At 44.6% G+C, this 21,504-nt stretch overlaps 2 protein-coding genes across 3 annotated transcripts in view; both read right to left on the bottom strand.

Annotated features, from left to right (window-relative positions):
* Positions 1 to 21,504, bottom strand: part of LOC119975578 — an 84,407-nt gene that overhangs the window by 44,405 nt on the left and 18,498 nt on the right. The window lies entirely within an intron of this gene.
* LOC119976694 (zinc finger protein 271-like) lies at positions 3,033 to 7,122 on the bottom strand. 2 transcript variants are annotated; one of them, XM_038817396.1, is made up of 2 exons: positions 7,057 to 7,122; positions 3,033 to 6,082 (listed from the first exon to the last, which is right to left on the bottom strand). In XM_038817396.1, exon 2 carries the CDS (start codon positions 5,641 to 5,643, stop codon positions 4,792 to 4,794), a length of 852 nt encoding a protein of 283 aa, XP_038673324.1. In that variant the 5' UTR covers positions 5,644 to 6,082; positions 7,057 to 7,122; the 3' UTR covers positions 3,033 to 4,791. The 2 variants fall into 2 exon arrangements, with proteins under 2 accessions (XP_038673324.1, XP_038673325.1); XM_038817397.1 differs by lacking the exon at positions 7,057 to 7,122 and adding an exon at positions 6,790 to 7,001.

Raw genomic sequence — 21,504 nt, 5'->3', positions numbered from 1 at the left:
AAGGCGGGAATAGAACCCAGGACCCTGGTGCTGTGAAGCAACCACTGTGCTACTGTGCCGCCCATAATGGAAGTGGCCCCACCCGACCACCATCTTTCCTCCTGTTGGACTCACAGCAACATTTGCTGGTGGACTTTCACTCGCCCCCTTCCTTCCCTGACCTTTTTTCTGAAACTTCGACATTTCACCAACTCCTTAGAACTTCCCACACCTGCTCATCCAAAATGTACTCCTGAGACCAGGCATAAAGACCCATAAAACAAAGACCCTAGCAGGAGCCACCCAACATCTGACCTCCACCTACATGTTGCCACCAGAGGTTCCTCCTGTGGTGATTCAAGTGCTTATCTCACTACTTCCTAAATGTTGTGATGGTTTCTCCCTCAATCACCCTTTCAGGCAGTAAGTTCCAGTTCGATTTTAAGATTCCATGTTAGATTTTATGATACACATTGTGAATTGCTTTTCTGAATTTGTAAAGGTTACTTTTGTTGAGTACATGTGTGCGTGTGAGAGAGAGCGAGAGTGGGTACAGTCATGTTAGATTGTGGGGTAAGTGCTTAAATAAAAAGTCATCTGTCTTTTTTTAAACCACAAAAAGCTTTTGCTGATTTTTCAAACTGTCCACATAATGAAGGGTTAGATACACACACATATATGGGGGTGATAGGGAACATGGGCGGGGGGTTAGGGGAAGTTAGTTTAGTTTAGACGGGATCAGCAAGAGGAAATGGACGGACTGGGGAATTGTGTATATAAGCCACATTGGTGGGTATGGTTGTTGGTTGGGGGGCTTCCTATGAACTGAATTATATTTACATTTGTATTTGATGTTATATAATCATAAACGCCTCATTAAAATGTTTTTTTTTAAAAAAGATACACACACACATATCTTCCTCACAGAAACTGACTGATCATAGGAAGCTGGGTAGGGTACAGGGATTTCAGCAGTCCCCTCTCCCCTGAATGTACCATCCCTAAAACTATCTGTGTCCTTGTGGAAATTCTGCTCCAGCTGTATAGAGCTCTGTTCAGACCCTATCTGCAGAACTGTGTCCAGTTCTGGGCACCGCACCTCAGAAAGGATATATTGGTCTTAGAGGGAGTGCAGCATAGATTCACCAGAATGTTTCTGGGGTGAAAGGGTTAAATTATTGCACAGACTGAGCTGGCATTGCCTTTAATGTAGAAAATTAAGGGGTAATCTAATTGAGGTATTTAAGATGATTAAAGTAGATGATGGCAGTAGTTCGAGAACAACTATTCCTCTGGTGGGAGTCCAGAACAAGGGGCATAGCGTTATAATTTAGATCTCAAAAAGGGGAAATCTGGAACTCTCTCCCCACAAAATCAGTTTGATGCTCAGGGTCAATTGAAAATTTCAATACTGAGATTAATAGGTTTATTTTTAGACATGGGGTTTAAGGGTGACAGAGCTAAGGCAGGTAGATAGGATATGGATCATCCATGATCTAATTGAATGGTGTAAGAGGCTCAAGGGATGATTCCAGTTCCTATAGTCCTTAAATTCCTCTCGATTTTCCTCTCACTCTCATCTCCAACAATTGGCCAGTTTCTTCAACCTCCAGCTGTGCTTTCAATCTCATACCCATACAAAGATCACCTATTTCCCCCACTGTAACATTGCATATTGCCAACACCCCCGCATTAGTCCATCTGCTGTTAAATCCTGGTTCATGCTTAGGTCTTTGTCAGATACATCACACTGAACCATCTTTTCTTCAGTGTGGATGTGTCAGTGTTTCATGAGGGTTACTGACTGGGTGAGGCTCAGCCACTCACCTCACTGTCTTCCCTGCTGTGTGAATGCTAAGGTAATAATAATGATCTTTATTATTGTCACAAGTAGGCTTACATTAAAATTACAATGAAGTTACTGTGAAAATCCCCTATTCGCCACACTCCGACGCCTGTTCGGGTACATTAAGGGATAATTCAGAATTCAATTCACCTAACAAGCACATCTTTCAGGACTTGTGCGAGGTAACCGGAGCACCCATAGGAAACACATGCAGAGACGGGGAGAACATGTAGACTCCGCACAGACAGTGACCCAAGCCAGGAATCAAACCTGGGACCCTGGTGCTGTAAAAACAAGTGCTAACCACTGTGCTACAGTGCCGCCCGACATGGTGACCCAACATGTCCCATAATTGTTCAAAATCCTTATTCCACACCTCACACTTGAATGTTTTCTTCTTCCCTTCGTGAAGGCGCCAGTGCTTCACCAGGCTTGAGAACTGTGTAAAGTTCTTATTACCCATTTCACACTTAAACAGGTTCTTCTCAGTATTGATGTTCACGGAGGGTCGATGACTGGAAGAATGATTTACTACCCTTCACAGGTGAATCATACTGCCACCACTTTCGAATGGACCTACTCGTATTAAGTTGATCTTTTCTCTAGACCTTGCTATAACTGTAACATTTATATTCTGCAGTCTCTCTTCCCTATGTACATTGTTTGTATAGCATGCAAGAAATAATACTTTTCACTGTATACTAATACATGTGACAATAATAAATCAAATCAAAAAATAATTTCTCCCCAGTTTGAAGGCGCTGGTGTATATGAAAATGAGATGACTACGAGAATGATTGTTGCATACCTCAGATTTGAATGGTTTCTCCCCTGTGCAAGTGTCGGTGTTGCACAAGCGCTGATGACTGTGTGAAGGCTTAGCCCCACAACTCACAGCTGAAAGGGTTCTCCCCTGTGTGGATAGTCTGGTATTATGGATACATGCTTGTTATTTATATATATATAAAAATCCTAGATACATTCCCCCAGAAATAAAGCGAAATGTGGACTGGGACACCAACCAAAGACTCACCGAGGAATGTAGAGGTTGACCTGTGCAGAGTCTGGGGGGTGGGGAGTGGAGAAGAGAATATTGATCGGCACGAGATCCTAATTTCTATCAAACAAACCCCCACCAAAAGTCAGTGTAATTGCAGAGATTCTATAATTATTACCATAGGACCTAAGAGAAGGAGTATCTGGCAGGTTTATTTTGAGAAAATATTTTATTGGACAGTTAGGTTTCTCCAGGGCTCATGATGGAAAAATAAGATGGTAACTAAAGGAAGATGGTAACTGTTTTACACATTATATTGGAATATTTTTTCTTACAATCTATTCACATACTTTGATCCTCTTCATCAGTTCCTGAAGGGGTTAAAAATCTTTGACGGCAACTTTATCATCTATTCTTGTCACGTTGCGAGACTAGCAGCTTCACAGCTGCAGAGACACTGGACAATGGGCCTCTTTAATGGCACGCGAGAGGGCTGTAACCACACATCACTGCTGTCTAGATATCAGCTATAGACGGCAAGTGGGTCCAAAGGAGAACAACGCACTCTGCATTCAGGACTCTCGACATGTGTGTATTGATAGTGATGTATGTGCCTTTGTATCCAGTAGGCAAGCATAGATTTTTCTGCAATTGGTCAATTCTCCTCTGGGAAACTGATGAAGTAATTGAAACTGATGATCTTCAAATAAGTGAACAATTTTGACTGATATATGTTGATTACTTGGAAGATAAGCAAAAGGTCTAATTGCTCTGTATTTCTTTGTTCGGGGAGCTGGCAAGCTATGTGGTGGATGTTTAGCTCCCCTGCTATAGCTTGAGTACAGTTTTTGAACTGGAACTCTGAGTGTTGTCTGATCAATTGCGCAGTAGGGAACACTATATTTAAATAGCTGTGAAACTCCCACAGCAGCAACTAACTCACCTTGGATGTAGGTCAGTGGAATAGATCAATGTGAACGGAAAGTGTTGATGAGATGAATAAAGTAAAAGCTTTCTCTTCAAGATATTTGTGTCTTTGTCTATGAACTTTTTAAGAGAACTGAATTTGATCATCTGGTTGCCATTAAAATACTGGAACCATGCAGAGGGAGATAAGTAAATATCTTGAGACAGACCCACCGTCCCTTTTGATCTTCTGAGCAGATTACCTCAAAGTCAGGATGAGTTACTGAATCTTAAAAAGCATCTCAAAGATATTCCCTGCGAAGGGAACACCAATCAGATCACTAAGTTACAGGAAGATCGGAAGTCAATTCCTTTGACGGATATGGTGAGTGAATTAGAGAATCAAGCAAAAACAACAAATAATCAGGGAGGAACATAAAATGCTCAAAATGATGATGTTTTCATTTATGGGTCCTGGCTGGTGAAATAAACCTGAGAGAGTGTGAGACAGATGCAAGAGGATTAAATCCCCTCATGGATCACTCATGATTATTTAACTTCCTTGTCAAAGTATTTTGGGAAGGTGCCATGAACAGAACAATTTGGGATTAACAGATAATAGTGTGTGCTTGTATGTATTTGTAATATGTATGTATATAAAATTGTCTTTCTTCACTTTTCTATTTAGATATCTTTTTATTCTTCCTTTTAATCAAGTTATCTTTCTTTCATTTTTTATTTTTTCATTAATAACTGTTTAATAGCTGTCCAATAAAGATTGTTGTTTTCATACAATGGGAGTGAGTCACATTCCAGTTCATCCAGCATACTACTCTTAGCTAATTGAGACACTGCAAGGGACTCTCATCTCTGACACACACCTCACACCTGAGTGGTTTCTCATCAGTGTGGATTAGCTGGTGCTTCAGGAGATTGATGAAGTGCGTGAAAGCCTTGTTGCAAAGATCACATCTGTAGAGTTCCTCCCTTGTATGAATTGTCTGGTATCCCAGGAGGATTGAGGAAACCTTCATCGCAAATCTCACATTTGAATGGTAAATGGTTACTTTCCTGTGTGGATTCTCTGATGGAGCAGGAGGTTCGATGACCGCGAGAATGATTTGCTGCACATCTCGCACGTGAAGGGTTTCTCCCCTGTGTGAATACGTTGGTGTGCACGGAGGTTTGATGACCGCGAGAATGATTTGTTGCACACCTCACACCTGAAGGGTTTCTCCCCTGTGTGAATGCGCTGATGTCTCAGCAGCCTCGTTGATATTGTAAACGTTTTATCACAAACCTCACATTTGAACGGTTTCTGCCCTGTGTGGATTCCCTGATGGGCCAGGAGGCCTGATGACCGTGTGAAGGCTTTGTCACAGACTTCACATTTGAATGGTTTCTCCCCTGTGTGTACACGTTGGTGTACGCGGAAGTATGATAAGCGTGAGAATGATTTGTCGCACACTTGGCAGGTGAATGGTTTCTTCCCGGTGTGAACACGTTTGTGTGCGCGAAGGCCCGATGACTGCGAGAAAGATTTGTTGCACACCTCACATGTGAATGGTTTTTCCCCTGTGTGGATGGGCTGATGTTCGAGGAGACTCCATGACAGCGAGAATGATTTGTTGCACACCTCACATCTGAAGGGTTTCTCGCCGGTGTGAATACGTTCGTGTGTGCGGAGGTGGGATGACTGCGAGAATGATTTCTCACACAGGTCACAGGTGAATGGTTTCTCACCTGTGTGAATGTGCTGGTGTGCGTGGAGGTGTGATAATTGAGAGAATGATTTGAGGCACACCTGACACGTGAATGGTTTCTCACCAGTGTGAATACGCTGGTGAATCAGGAGGGTCGATGATTGTGCAAAGTTTTTGTTACACACTTCACATTCAAATGGTTTCTCTTCCATGTGGCTTTTCAACAGATGTACATTGCGTGTTAGGAGGTCTTATGAGCCTGTGGAGCCCTCGTCAAACACCTCACTCTTGAACAGCCTCTCACCTGTAGGAATGAGTCAGCAGTTCATGAGGCTCAATGAATGATTGAAGCTCTCACACTTGTAGCCCACTCACACTTCTTCCCAGCCACACCCAGACCTTTGGAAAGGTTGGTTCTGATGGAAGATTCCACACCACTGACCAGTTTCAGATCTGATGATATGTCAAAGCTCCCCTGATCCAACTAATTTCCATTTGATGGTTTCCCTGCCCAGCCTTCTGTGTTGAGAAATGCTGTGAAGAGACTGGATGTCTTCCCACAGTTCTGCAGTTGTTCCTTGGGTGATGATCAGGATCTTTCTGTGGTGACTATCCTCTCTGTATTCTCTGGTGTAATACGGTGCAATCCTTCTGTAAAACAGGAAAAGGAAGCATTATTGTTTTCCAACTCCCTCTCCTCCTTTGCTGAAGGGGCTGACTCCTCAGTCAGAGACTGTTCCACAGTGAGTGTCAGTCTGCTATTCCCATGTGGAAGATCAGATACAAATCCTTACTTTTTTCTCACTTGACTGTCACACACCCTCCGTTTCCAGAAGCCAGTGGTCAGGAGCAGACAACGCGGCTACTTTTTTTCCTCCACCCAGATCCCCATCTTTGCAGGCGTGAGGGCAATGGAAAAGACAGTTGGGCGGAGTGTAAAACTGGCTATCAATTCACTATGAACCTGAGTCATTATGGTGAAGACAAGGTTTACCCTTAGAGTATGTGCTTAGTATAAAAACACTCAGGAGGAACGTTAATTCAATAGAGATTTTGACATTTCTCCCCTTGTTTTGCCATATTATTTGAAGGGAATACACTGGGCAGGAAGTGCTGGAAGCTCAGGAAAATATTGATTCAGTTCAGATGATTGAAGGGCTCTTGTTTATCCTGGGAAATTAAATACACTGCACTCACGCAGACTGCACATCCCCAATTCAGCTCTCACACACAGCACTGGGCTAAACTATCAAATCCAAGCCCAGCCTTTTGGGAAAGGCCGAGGCCTTCAGGTAAAATCTTGACAGAAGACATTTAACTAAATGTGTCTCTGACCCTCCCAGATAATTACACCTCACCTTCGCATATTCAGCAATGACCCATCAACAAAACTCAGTCTGGAAATCAGAAGGGAAATGCTTCCAATAAACACCCTCAATATCCAACACACAGCCAATCAAACAGCTCAGCACAAAGCACCGAGTAAACAGGTCTGTGAGCTGGATCTTCTGACACAGCATAAGGGGCATTTCCACAGCTGATTGCCCACAGGATAGTCAGACTGCCTGAACATTAGTGTGGATATTGTGCAATGTAATGATTGTAAATTCTGCTCCTTTACTCACCATCTCCTGACTTGGTTTTGAGTCCCTACAGGAAGTGAAGCAGCTGTGGTAGAGGAAGAGGAGAGAATGGGCAGAGTGGGTGGGATCTCTGATTGACGTCTCTCACAGACAATCCAAATATTTCTGCAGGAACAAGAGTTTCCTGAAATTTGGGATACCGAGGAGACTTTGAGCAGCAGATCAGGGGGAGATTTAAATTTGTCATTGTCCATCTGAATAAAACCTCACTTATTTTAGCTGCTGTCTCAGTTGTCCTGGTGAACGTTTGGCAGATTTCTAGTGTGGGAATAGCATCCTTCATCCTCGGACGCTTTTAAACTGGCAGTATCAGTACCCGATGTCGCCTCGAATGTGTTTGGCAGCAGATCAGAAGAGAAAGATCCACAGTATCCAAGGCAGTGATGACATGCAGTGATGGGATCAGCAAATGCACAGGAGAGAGGGGTGCAAGAGCATGGGAGAGAAATAGAAGCACTGGAGAGAAAGGGACGGGGTAGGGACTTGGAAGGAAGAAGCTAAGAGAGTGGGGGAGAAGATTAAAGAAGTGCGTGCGGAGTAACTGTTACTGAGGGACTGATTCTGGGACTTGTAGAGTTGTGCTGTGACTCAGGCTGTAAACTGTGCTAAGGGAATTTGTCCGGCTTGGGGAGTTACTATGACTTGGGGATTGAGTCCCTTCCCTTGTCACCAACTCTACCAAAATAAACAAGGATGAGGCTGGGAAGAAGTGTAAGTGGGCTCCAAGTGTGGTGAGAGCTGCGTAGGAACATAGGAATTAGGAGCAGAAGCAGGCATTTCCGCCCTTCTAGCCTGCTCCAACATAATCAGATTATGACTGATTTCTCCCTGGTCTCAAATCCACCTCCCTACCTGTTCCCCTTGTGCCTTTAACCCATTTATAAAATCAGAAATATATCTATCTCATTCTTGAACCCATTTAATGACTCAGATTCCACTGCAATATGGGGGCAATTCACCACCGTCGGTGAGAAGTAGTGCCTCCTTATCTCAGTTCTAAATCCACCACCTCTCAACCTACATTTGTGACCTCTCATTCTAAATTGACAGACAAGGGGGAACATTTTGTTTACTCTATCAATCCTTTTTAGTATTTTATATACCTCGATCAGATCCCCTCTCATCCTTCTGAACTCCAGCGAGTATAAGCCCAAACCGTTTAATCTCGCCTCATCCGTCAAACCCTTTCATCCCCGGAATCAATTTGTTGAATTACCTCCAATGCCTCCACATCCTTCCTCAAATAAGGAGACCAAAACTTAACAAAGTCCTCCAGGGGCTGGTTTAGCACAGGGCTAAATATAAAGCAGACCAAGGCAGGCCAGCAGCACGGTTCAATTCCTGTACCAACCTCACCGAACAGGCGCCGGAATGTGGTGACTAGGGGCTTTTCATAGTAACTTCACTACTTGTCATTACTTGTGACAATAAGCGAATTTCATTTAATTGCATTTCAGATGTGGTCACACCAACACCTTATACAATTACAACAACACTTCTCTACTTTGATACTCCAGTCCTTTTTGTAATAAACATTAACATTGCATTTGCCTTTTTAATTAACATGCTGTACCTGCACACCGACTTTCTACAATTCATGAACAAAGACACCCATATCCTTCTGCCTAGACACATTTTGAATCTGCTTTCCAATTAGATAATAATTTGCCTATTTTTTCGGCTAAAATGGATAACCTCACACTTATCTACATTAAACTCCATCTGCCAAATTTGGACCAATCTCCTAGCCTATCTATATCTGTCTCTAAAATATGTATCTCCTCTTCACTGCCTGCTTTCCTACCTATTTTAGTATCATCTTCAAATTGTGCTATGTTACATTCTGTCCCTGCTTGCAGATCATTTGTATAGATCGGAAACAGTTGAGGTCCACGGACTACCTCTGCAGCATCCCGCTAGTTACTGTACATGAGCCAGAGAAGGACCCATTGATCCCGACCTTCTGCTTTCTGTCAGTCAGCCAATCCTCAATCCAATCTAGTATTCTACCCGCAATCCCCTGCGATCTCACCTTCTGGATCAGACTTTTATGCAGCACCTTGTCAAATGCCTACCAGAGAAATGACCATGGCTCCAGATGGGAATAATGAGAGTGGTGAGTTTCTGCCGATGGTACCTGTTTGAGGTGGCACTTCAAATTACAGTGCAGAGTTAGGAACAGGAGAGAGAGGAATCAGAGGAGAAAAGAAGAGGAAATGATGGGAGGGGCATAAATGACTAGAGTAAAAGACTTCAATAAATTGAATACAACACTCAGAGAGCAGCAGCAGAGGTCACTGGAGTTTTATGTAATAGCTGCTTCCCCAAGCGTCCCCAAGGTGCTGGGAGACTCATAGAGCTCCCTGAACGGAAAACAATTCCCCTGCTTGGTGTGTAATGGCCGTCTGAGAATACTCCACGGGAATGTCACTCACTGGATCATCCCACAATGCTTTCATTGGCAGAAATTCGGACATCACACCCATATTCAAGGAAGGAGAATGACCTGATGATCAGCTGATTAGGGAAAGGTCCATCCCTTCCTTCCATGGCTTCTGTCACCATTTTTGCAGCACACACTGAGGACGAGGTATGGTTATTGAATGTATTTTACAATTTCTTCTTTGCTCTGATGAAATAAATGGGTTTTACAGCCTTTCAGTGAATTCAGTATCACTGAATGATTTTCAATTCATCTCGCTCCAACTCCTAAAACAAAACAATCTCTCTGGGCTGTCATTACTGCAAGGAACATAAGTATGTACATCTCCCACCTGAAGAAAATGAAAATGTGTCAGAAGTGATGTGTTTTTATTTCTATCATATAGAATATTGCAATTTACAATGTGTTACAGATTTTATCACATGCAATACACACAATAATCATCCCCCCATTGTCCCATCAACTTCACAAGTTCATTAGCACTCTGCTGAGTCGAGTTTAAATGTAAAATATTACTTATTGTGATGTTTTCTGAGTTTTCTTCTTACAATATTCATAGAGCAAAGTTCTATCTACAAAAGAAGATTCTTCATTCTTATTCATATCTGTATCTTTCTCATTTTTGGATTTGGATTTGTTTATTGTCATGTATATCGAGGAGTAGTGAAAAGTATTTTTCTGCGAGCCGCTCAAACAGATCATTTAATACATGAAAAGAAAATACTATGGGCAGCATGGCGGTACAGTGGTTAGCACTGCTGCCTCACGCACCGAAGTCCCAGGTTTGATCCTGGCTCTGGATCACTGTCTGTGTGGAGTTTGCACATTCTCTCCGTGTTTGCGTGGGTTAAGATATGCAGGGTAGGGGGATTGGACATGCTAAATTTCCCTTAATTGGAAAAAGTTAATTGGGTACACTAAATTTATTAAAACAAAGAAAAAAATGAAAAGAAAATACATAATAGGGCAATACAAGGTACACAATGTAAATACATAGGCGCCGGCATCGGGTGAAGCATACAGGAGTGTAGTATTAATCAGGTGAGTCCATAAGAGGGTCATTTAGGAGTCTTTTAACAGCGGGGAAGAAGCTGTTTTTGAATCTGTTCCTGCGTGTTCTCAGACTTTTGTATCTCCTGCCCGACGGAAGAAGTTGTAAGAGTGAGTAAGCCAGGTGGGAGGGGTCTTTGATTATGCTGCCCGCTTTCCCAAGGCAGTGGGAGGTGTAGATAGAGTAAAATGATACAAAGAATGCCTCAGTTAAATCCAGAGTTAAATTGTCATCTTCTGCTTTAGCTATCAGGACAGCCTCATTTCTGAGCTAATTTTTCAGACTCAAACATTTTAAATTCTCTTTTTAAAATCTTTTATGGCTATTCCAAAAAATATCATCTCCAATTTCTTCTTTGCTCTGATGAAGTATGTGTGTGCAAAGCTTCTTGCATGTAGAGCGTTGCTTTCCCCACGCTAAGATCATAATTGACGACTCACTCTCCTGAGTGGATGCTTTGATGGAGCAGGAGGTCCGAGGACATGGAGAATGATTTCTCACACACCGCACCCAGAAAAGGTTTTTCTCCTGTGTGAATGTGTTAGTGTGCACAGAGGGACGATGAGTCAGAAAATGATTTATCATATACTTTGCATGTGAATTGTTTCTCCTTAGTGTGAATGCATTGGTGTCTGCGGAGATGCGATGATTCTAAGAGCAATTTTTCACATACCTCACACTTGAATGGTTTCCTTCCGGTGTGAATGGTGTGTTCCCAGTGAGGATGACTGGGTGAAGGCTTGATCGCACAACTCGCACTTGAGGGATTTCTCTCCGGTGTGGATCCTCTAGTGCCTCAAGAGATCCGGGGCTTAAAAAATTATTTTATGGGATGTGGGCATAGCTGGCTGGGCTAGCACATATTGCCCTTCCCTTATTGCTCTTATACTGAGTGGCTTGGTTGGCCATTTCAGAGGACAGTTAAGAGTTGTGATGAAAGTAGGAATTTCAGATTTATTGGACTGGATTCACCAGCCCCAGCCCGTGTTTTGTGACCGCGTGCCATTCACTGGCGGCGGGATTCGATCTTCCCGCCCCTCGTCAATGGGGTTTCCCATTGTAAACACTGCACCGCTGGATGGGGGTGCGCTGTCGACAGGAAAAGTAAATTTCAACATCCGGTGAATTCTGGTCATTGTATTATATATATATTTAGCGCACTAAGGGTTAAAGTGGAAAAAAAAGACCCAACAGAATGTGGGTCATACAGACCCATCTCACTGCGAAACGCAGATGCCGAAATACTGGCAAAAATTCCAGCCAAAGGGGTACCAGACTGCCGTTTAAACAAGCCCGACTCAAATTCCGCTACCTGGGGATCCAAATAGCCCATGACTGGAAAGGGATCCACAAATGGAACATCACCAGTCTGACAGAGGAAGTCAAAAAGGACCTGCAAAGATGGAACACACTCCCACTCTCCCTCACGGGGAGAGTCCAGACGATCAAAATGAACGGACTGCTCAGGTACCTCTTCCTACTGAGATCTATCACGATCTACATCCCCAAGGCCTTTTTCAAAGCACTAGACAAACTAATCATGGTGTTTATATTTGGGGGGGGGGGGGGGGGGGGGGGGAGAGAATGCTAGCCCTCCAAACCTACAATTCTACCACTGGGCGGCAACAGCCGAGCGAATAAGGGGATCAAGGAGCCAGAAGCTGAGTGGGTGCGTGCAGAGAAGCCCTCCTGCAAGGGGACCTCCCTCTGGGCCCTTGCCATGGAAGCACTCCCATCCCCAGCCAAAAAACAGTCCAGCAGCCCAGTGGTGACAGTCACCCTCCAGTCCTGGAACCAACTACGGCAGCAATTTGGCCTGACCAAAATTTCGGACAAAGCTCTCATCTGCAAGAACCATAGGTTCACACTAGCGCTGACTGACACCACCTTTAAAAAGTGGGGACAGGACGGAGGGACACTGACAGTCAGAGGCCTATATACAGATGGCAGGATCGCAACACTGGACGAACTGATGGAGAAATTCCAGCTAGCCAGGGGGAACGAGCGAAGGTACCTGCAACTCAAAAACTTCCAACGAAAGGAGACAAGGACATTGCCACAACCGCCGTACCCACAACCGCCATAACAGACATTACTGGAAGAGCTATTGGACGCAAACATCCCAGATAAAGGAAACTGTAGCGACATGTATGAACGACTGATACAAAGGGCCGACACCGTACTGGACGCAACAAGAATGAAATGGAAGACCTGGAGATTGAAATAGGGTGGGAACTCTAGAGCAAAGCACTGCATAGGGTCAACTCCACCTCCACCTGTGCAAGGCACAACCTGTTGCAACTAAAAGTGGTACATAGAGCCCACTTAACAAGAACTCAAATGAGCAGGTTCTTCCCGGAGGTGGAGGACAGATGTGAACGGTGCCAAGGAGGCCCGGCCAACCACACCCACATGTTCTGGTCTTGGGCCAGACTTGATGGGTACTGGACAGCCTTCTTTGAGGCAATGTCCAAAGTGGTGGGGATGAGGGTGGAGCCATGCCCCCAAAGTGGCGGTCTTCGGGGTATCAGACCAGCCAGATCTATTCCTGGGGAGGAGGGCGGACACCCTTGCCTTTTCCTCCCTGATCGCCCGCCGTAGAACCCTGTTCGGCTAGTTGTCAGCAGCACCCCCCAAAGCTGCAGACTGGCTGTCCAACCTCTCAGAATCTCTCCAAATGGAGAAAATTAAATTCGCCATCCGAGGGTTGTATAATGGCTTCCACAGAACGTGGGAGCCATTCACCCAACTGTTCCGGGACCTGTTGTGGCCAACGCACAAGGAGAAGAATAGCCAAGTAGCCAAGAATCAGGGGAAAGTAGCCAAGGCATGAGATGTAGGGAAAAACCCGAGGGGAGGGGTGGGGGGAGGGTGGGTGGTGGAGGGACAGCTAAACCTAAGAGAAAAGAAAGGTAAGGTGAACCACAGGAGAATGGGGGGGGGGGGGGGAAAGAGGGAAGAAGGAGAAGACAGGGAACAATAGAGGGGAACCAGCGTGGGGGGGGGGGGGGGAATGAAAGCCGGAAGAACAGCACAGGTAACAACAACAAATTCAGCAAATACAGGAACAGAGAGCAAGAAAATACAGGAGAAAAACGGGACGAACGGCCGAAGTGGAGGTGAACACACGACGACAACGGCAGTGAAAACCATCCGGGAGAAGCAAGTAACAACACCAACACCAGATCCATTCTCGTATTGCCCTCTCTGTATTGGACATAACTAATGTAATTGTTTCTCTGACACCCAAATGTATATATACCTCCCCGGTTCTCCGCTCCCCCCCCCCCCCCCCCCCCCCCCCCCCCCCCCCCACAAACATGTGCCTACTTATTTGTTAAATGTAATATTGCTAACTGTACAGAGTTGCTGTTTTTGAGCTGGTTTTTAAAAGTTTTTAAAAAAAATGTATTTATATCAATCTGTGTACAGAATGATAAATATGCTATGTTCAAAAACCCAATAAGAAACATTAAGAAAAAATTAAAGTGGGAGAAAAATACCATTGTTCCAGTGGAAGAGGTGCAACAGAGTGTACAGCCTGTTCAGAGGTTGGTGGATAAGCAGGTGCCAGATTTTTAAAAATATTTTATTTGTGAGGGTACGGTTTACTCTTGTGTACAGGATAGAGTAGGTGTGGAGATTAAGATAAAGGAGTAAGTCAAGTTTTAATGGTACGAAATAAGGAGCTATGTAGTTCAGAAAATGGCAATTTGTGGAATTAGTGGTGAGAGGAGTAGTGTGCCACTCTGTAAGGGTAAGGTGAGAGAGTCCAGTGAAAAGTGATGTAGTGGTAGGGGTAATAGAAAAATTACCTTTTTCAGAAGTACAATTTATTCTGGGAAATGGTACGGCTGAATCACAGGTGGGAGTGATGTCTATTGTGGTTGAAGAGCCAGTGGAAAGTCAAATAACTGAGGTGTTGCAAGAAGCATATCCAGCGATTTTCCTGATTGTGTGGTGACAAGATGACAAAACCACAGTTTGAGACAGGAGGAAGAGAACTTGAGGAGTAAAGATAGTGAGGCTGGGGTTCAGTTATCACAAATAATGTTTGATCAGATGATTGATGGAGAACAAGAGCAGGTGGTGGATGAAACGGACATCTTTACTTCAAGAAGTTGGTGGAAGAACAGGACAGCATGGTGGCGCAGTGGTTAGCACTGCTGCCTCACGGCGCCAAGGACCCGGGTTTGATCCCGGCCCTGACTCACTGTCCGTGTAGAGTTTGCACATCTTCCCGTATCTGCATAGGTCTCACGCCCACAACCCAAAGATTTGCAGGTAGCTGAATTGGCCAAGCTAAATTGCCCCTTATTTGGAAAAAAAACAATTGGGTACTTTACATTTATTTGAATAAAAATTGGTAGAAGTACAGCAGAAAAGTTCAGAGGTAAAACAGTTGTATCAGAAAGCAAATGCAGAAATAATAATAATAATACTCTTTATTAGTGTCACAAGTAGGCTTACATTAACACTGCAATTAAGTTACTGTGAAAAGCTTCCAGTCGCCACTCCGGAGCCTGTTTGGGTACACAGAGGGAGAATTCAGAATGTCCAATTCACTTAACAAGCACGTCTTTCAGGACTTGTGGGAGGAAACCGGAGCACCCGGAGGAAACCCATGCAGACGTGCAAAGAATGTGCAGACTCCGCACAGTGACCCAAGCTGGTAATCGAACACGGGTTCTTGGAACTGTGAAGCAACCGTGCTAACCACTAGAATATGAGTCTTCGCCAGAGTGTTATTACATTACAAATAATGTATTAATGGGAAAATTGAGCCCTTTGTATATTCAGGCAGATGAGAAATGGGCAGAAGTTCATCAAGTGGTATTACCGGTGAGTTACAGAAAGGAGGTTTTGCGGGTAGCATATAATGACCAGTAGGGGGCCATTTAGGAGTAAGGAAAACTCAAGAAAAAAATACCAAAACATTTTTATTGACCTGGACTGCATAAGGATGCAGTGGAATTTTGCTGTACATGCCACTCATGTCAAGTAATAGGGAAACCTCAAGTATTAAATAAACCAGCACCATTAATACCCATTCCAGAATTTGAGGAACTTTTTAAGTAGGGTCCTAATTCATTGCTTGGGAACACTGCCTAAAACAAAAAGTGAAAATCAGTATATGTTGACCATAATGGATAAGTCTACTAGATTTCCCGAGGCCATTACTTTAAGAAACATTACAGGTAAGAGAATTATAGAGGAGTTAACTAATTCATTTTACCTGATACAGACCGCAAAAAGAAATCCAATCAGATCAGGGATCCAATTTTATGTTGAAGTTATGGATTGCTTAGGAATAAAGTGATTTTACTCAACAGTTTATCATCGAGAATCACAAGGGGCATTAGAAAGATGGCATCACAACCCTGCAGGTTAAGAAGGTGCTGCTGGAGCAGGGTCGAGGGGGGGGGGGGGGTGGGGGGGGGGGGGGAACTGCTTGGCTCTTCCAAACTTGATGAATTATTATTGGGCGGCGAAAATAGCCATCGTTAGGAAGTGGATAATGGGGGAGGGGTTGGTGTGGGAGTGGATGGAGACAGCCTCTTGGAAGGACTCGAGTTTGGGGGCACTGTTGACGGTGCCTCTACTGTTCTTGCTGACCAGGTACTCCACAAGCCCGGTGGTGGTGGCGGCTCTGAGGGTGTGGGAACAGTGGCGGCAGCGCCCGAGTCTGGAGGGGGCCTTGGTTTGGGCACCGATCTGTGGGAATTATAGGTTTATTCCGGGGGGGCGCGGCCGGTGGGGGGTTTTGGGGGTGGCAACTGGCGGAGATTGAGTGTTTTTGAGATCGATGAGGGTAGCTTCTCGAGCTTGGAGAGGATGGTGGAGGAAATTGTATTGCCCATCAGGGATGGGTTCCGATATTTAGAGGTGAGGGATTTTGTCAGGAAGCAAGTGCTGACCTTTCCCCACCTGCCGCTCCAGGGACTACAGGACAAGGTGGTGTCAAAAATAGGGGTAGGTGAGAGCAAAGTGTCGGAAATTTATAAACAGTTAATGGACTGGGAGGGAGCCCCAATAGGGGTCGTGAAGTGTAAGTGGGAGGATGAGTTTGGGAGGGAGGTGGAGGCTGGGCTCTTAGAGGAGCCTTTGAGGAGGATGAATGCATCCTCTTCATGTGTTAGGCTTAGCGTTATTCAGTTTAAAGTGGTTCACAGGGCATATATGACTGTGGCCAGGATGAGTAGGTTTATTGAAGGAGTGGAGGATAGGTGCGGGCGGTGCACGGGGTGGGCCCGTGAATCATGTCTACATGTTTTGGACCTGTCCGAAGCTTGAGGGATTCTGGTGGTGCTTCAACGACGTTATCATAAAATTTACAGTGCAGAAGGAGGCCATTCGGCCCATCGAGTCTGCACCAGCTCTTGGAAAGAGCACCCTACCCAATATCAATGGTCTTGAGGGCGAAGGTCGTCCCGAGTCCAGAAGTAACGATCTTAGGAGTGTCAGAAGACCCGGGTGTCCAGAGGGAGAGAGGCTGCCGAAACCGGGGGTTTGGGTGAGCAACCTAGCAGAGTTCCTCAGGCTAGAGAAGATAAAGTTCGCCTTGAGAGAGTCTGTGGAGGGGGTTGCCTGGATATGGCAGCCGTTCATCGACTTCTTCGAAAATAGTTAAGATGTCGGCACTGGGGACTGGGGGGGTGGGTTTAAAAGAGGAGGTCGGGGAGCTGGGGAGCAGGGTGGTGGTGTTAGATATTTATTAGTTCTGATTATTTGCATTCCTGTTTTATGGTTGTGTTTGATGTATATATAAATGCCTCAATAAAATATTTTTCAATTAAAAAAAAGATGGCATCACACTTTAAAGACCATGCCGAGGGCCGTTGGTTAGGATTATCCAGAGCATTGGGATAAAGGAATTTCATTTGTACTCTTTGCAATTAGGGTTGCACCTAAACAACTAAATTCAGTCCATTCAAATAGATTTTTGTTCATGGGGTAAGAGTACCACTTATCTGGTCAAAGCGAAATTGGCGAGTCAGCGATCTGAGACTATATTGTTGGACGATGAGTCAAAATTTAAGGAGAAATTAACATAGTGCTGGTGAGTTGGCTCGAAAAGATTTTAAATGATCACAGCATGTGAGGAACAATTAGTTGGACAAGAAATCAAAAAAATGTAGCTTTGTAAGTGGGGAAAAAGTTATTGTTACCAATAGTAGGTGAACCATTAAAGCAAGATTTAGTGGGCCTTATCAAATTGAAAGGAAATTAAGTGAGGAAATTATTTGATAAGAATGCCAAACAGAAGAAACCCTCACAAAGGCGCTCGCAACAGCGCTAAACCCGATGGCCTCGGGGAAATACACAGGGAGTCTGATAATAATTGCTCCATTGAGGATTTGGAGGCAGTTTCGCCAACATTTCGGGTTGGGGGCAGGGTCAATGGAAATGCCGATACGGGGGGCCCACAGATTTGAGCCAGGGAAGTGGGATGGAAATTTTTGGAAACGGGAGGAGAAGGGGATTAAGACACTAAAAGATTTGTTTCTTGGGGCATTGTTTGCAGGACTGAAGGAGCTGGGAGCAAAGTATGGGCTGGAGCAGGGGGAAATGTTTAGATACATGCGGGTTTGAGATTTTGCCATGAAGGAGATACAGAACTTCACGGTGGAGCCGGCCTCCACATTGCTGGAGGAGGTGCTGACGACAGGAGGACTGGAGAAGGGGATAGTGTCGGTGGTTAACGGGGCTAATTTGGAACAGGAGACGGCACCACTGGAAGGGATCAAAGCAAACTGGGAGGAAGAGTTGGGAGAGGATATGGAGGATGGGTTCTGGTGTGAGGTGCTCCAGAGTGTGAACGGCTCCACCTCGTCCACGAGGTTGGGGCTGATACGGCTGGAGGTGGTATATAGAGCACACCTCACAAGGGTGAGGATGAGCCGACTCTTTGAGGGGGTAGAAGATCTGTGCGAATGTTGCCGGGGGGGGGGGGGGGGGGGGGGGGGGCGCGCGCGAATCACGCTCATATGTTTTGGTCCTGTCCAAAGCTGGAGGATTACTGGAAGGAGGTTTTTAGGGTAATCTCTAAAGTGGTGTATATGAAACTGGACCGGGCACTCGGGAGGTCATATTCGGAGTGTCGAACTAGCCGGGGTTGGAAATGGGTGCGGAGGCAGATGTTGTAGCCTTCGCCTCATTGATCGCCCGAAGGCAGATCCTATTGGGATGGAGAACAACCTCTCCACCCCGTGCCCTGGCGTGACGGGGCGACATGTTGGAATTCTTAATTCTTGAGAAGGTTAAGTTTGAACTGAGGGGAAGGATGGAGGGGTTCTACAATTCATGGGCATTATTCATTGTGCACTTTCAAGAATTGGATAACATTGAACATTGGGGGAGGGGTTGGGAGGGAGGGGGGACTGTATGTGTTAATGGTGACTATGGGTGATTCCTGATTCCTTTTTGTTATTTGTTTATGTTAACATGCGGTGTGCTGTTTGGGAGTTTGGTGTGAGGATGGGATTGTTGTTGATATGAGGATTGATGCGGAGATGCCGGCGTTGGACTGGGGTGAGCACAGTAAGAAGTCTTACAACACCAGGTTAAAGTCCAACAGGTTTGTTTCAAACACGAGCTTTCGGAGCACGGCTCCTTCTTCAGGTGAATGGAAAGCCTTTCCATTCACCTGAAGAAGGAGCCGTGCTCCGAAAGCTCGTGTTTGAAACAAACCTGTTGGACTTTAACCTGGTGTTGTAAGACTTCTTACTGTGATATGAGGATTGGCATTGTATTCATTACTGCTTATTGTTTATTGTTGGTCGGTGTAAGTTTGGGAGAAAATGTGAAAAAGGAGAATTAAAATATTTTTTTTTTAAAAAAGGAACTCTCACAGAGTGTTTTGTGTTAAAATTCTGATCGAGAAGGAAAGGAGGAGGTGATAATCATTGTAACTCATGGAGAAGAGATGAATCCAGATGATTCTGAATTTGACATTCATAGATCATAGAATTTACAGTGCAGAAGGAGGCCATTCAGCCCATCGAGTCTGCACCGGCTCTTGGAAAGAGCACCCTACCCAAGGTCAACAACTCCACCCTATCCCCATAACCCAGTAACCCCACCCAACACTAAGGGCAATTTTGGACACTAAGGGCAATTTATCATGGCCAATCCACCTAATCTGCACATCTTTGGACTGTGGGAGGAAACCGGAGCACCCGGAGGAAACCCACGCACACACGGGGAGGATATACAGACTCCGCACAGACAGTGACCCAAGCCGGAATCGAACCTGGGACCCTGGAGCTGTAAAGCGATTGTGCTATCCACAATGCTACCGTGCTGCCATTCCTCACATACAATTGGACAATGAGGAAATTAAAAGAAATTGGGATCAATTACCTTTCGGAGGAAAATCGGAGGAAAATCAAAGTGACCTAAAGAGTTATTAGAATCACATGTTATATGTGGGAACGAATTGGGAACTACAAAAGTAATAATACATAATATAGATGTAGGAAATGCTGCTCCAATTAAGCAACTTCCATACAGACTCAATCCACTAAAGTTAGCACAGGTACAAAAGGAGATTGAAAGCACATTGAAGAACGATATCATCGAAGTGAGTTGCACCGATTGGAGCTCACCTACTGTGATGGTACCAAAATCAGATCAAACACAACAATTGTGCGTAGACTGCAGTCAGGTTCATACCTGATTCTACTTTTGGAAGATTGTGTTGAACAGGTGAGACAGGCACATTTTTTTTAACCAATCTTGATTTATTTACAGGACACTGGCAAGTACCTTTATCAGACAGGGCAAAGGAAGTTTTGGCTTTTGTGACCCAAATGGTCTGTATCAGTTTAAAGTTATGCCATTTTGAATGAAGAATGCACCAGCAACATTCAAAAGATCAACCAACAAGGTCATTTCTGGACTAAACAATTGTGCAGTGTACATTGACGATTTGGTGGTGTTCAAAACATGGAAAGAGCATTTGGAACATTTAAAGGAATTATTCGACTGACTACAGGAGGCTGGATTGGTGGTAAATTTGGCTAAAAGTGAATTTGGGAAAACTCAAATCACATTCTTCGGCCGATAATTGGACATGGTCAGATGGCCCCACAGAATGTAAAAACAAAGGCTATTAGGGATTTTCCAATACAATCAATGAGGCGAGAAGTTTTCATTTAATTTCAAGTTCTGAGATTTCTGGGCATAAGTCATTTCTACGGGAAACTCATACCAAAGTGTAGTGATGTGTTTGCTCCTGAACTTCTGAAAAAGCACAGGAAATTTCAGTGGACATTAGGAGGCTGTTATAAACTGCCTGCTTACCATTGGCTAGGGACTAATGACAATCCCACAATCCTGTGGGAGTATGAGCTTCCCCAATGAGGGGGGCGGAGAAATCATTAGCAGACTCCCTGCATAAATAGAGCTGGCCAGTTTGGAACCAGAGAGAGAGGAGTTTGGCAGCAAGATAAGTTGTTGCTGCTGTTGTATATATATATATGTTAATTTGTAAATAAATGTTATTTCTTTGTATCCTGAAAACTCGTGCTTGATTCTTCGTGGCCCTCACAAAACTGGCGACGAGGGTTAAAGTGAATAGCTGTCTACACTGCTGAACCCACCTCCCTGGATTTTTGTTGGACACAGGTTGGAAATTGTTTTCTATTCCAACATGCCTCTGTATGGACGTTTGGATGTTTTTGATGCTGCGCTGGAAAGCTGGAACCAGTACGCACAAAGGATGCGTTACTATTTCCGGGCAAACAACATCACCGAAAACGAGTGCCAGGTGGTCATATTGCTCACCGCCTGCAGCCCGCATAGGTTTGGGGTGATTAGGAGCCTTACGTACCCAGCTGCGCCAGACACCAAAACGTTTGATGAACTTGTGAACTTAGTGGGGCAACATTTTAACCCAACCCCATCCACAATAGTCCAACGTTACCGGTTTAAT

This window comes from Scyliorhinus canicula, chromosome 13, assembly GCF_902713615.1.
Source record: "Scyliorhinus canicula chromosome 13, sScyCan1.1, whole genome shotgun sequence".
NCBI classification, from domain to species: domain Eukaryota; kingdom Metazoa; phylum Chordata; class Chondrichthyes; order Carcharhiniformes; family Scyliorhinidae; genus Scyliorhinus; species Scyliorhinus canicula.
Note: the sequence above shows the minus strand (reverse complement) of the source record. Positions and strands in the feature narration are given on the sequence as shown.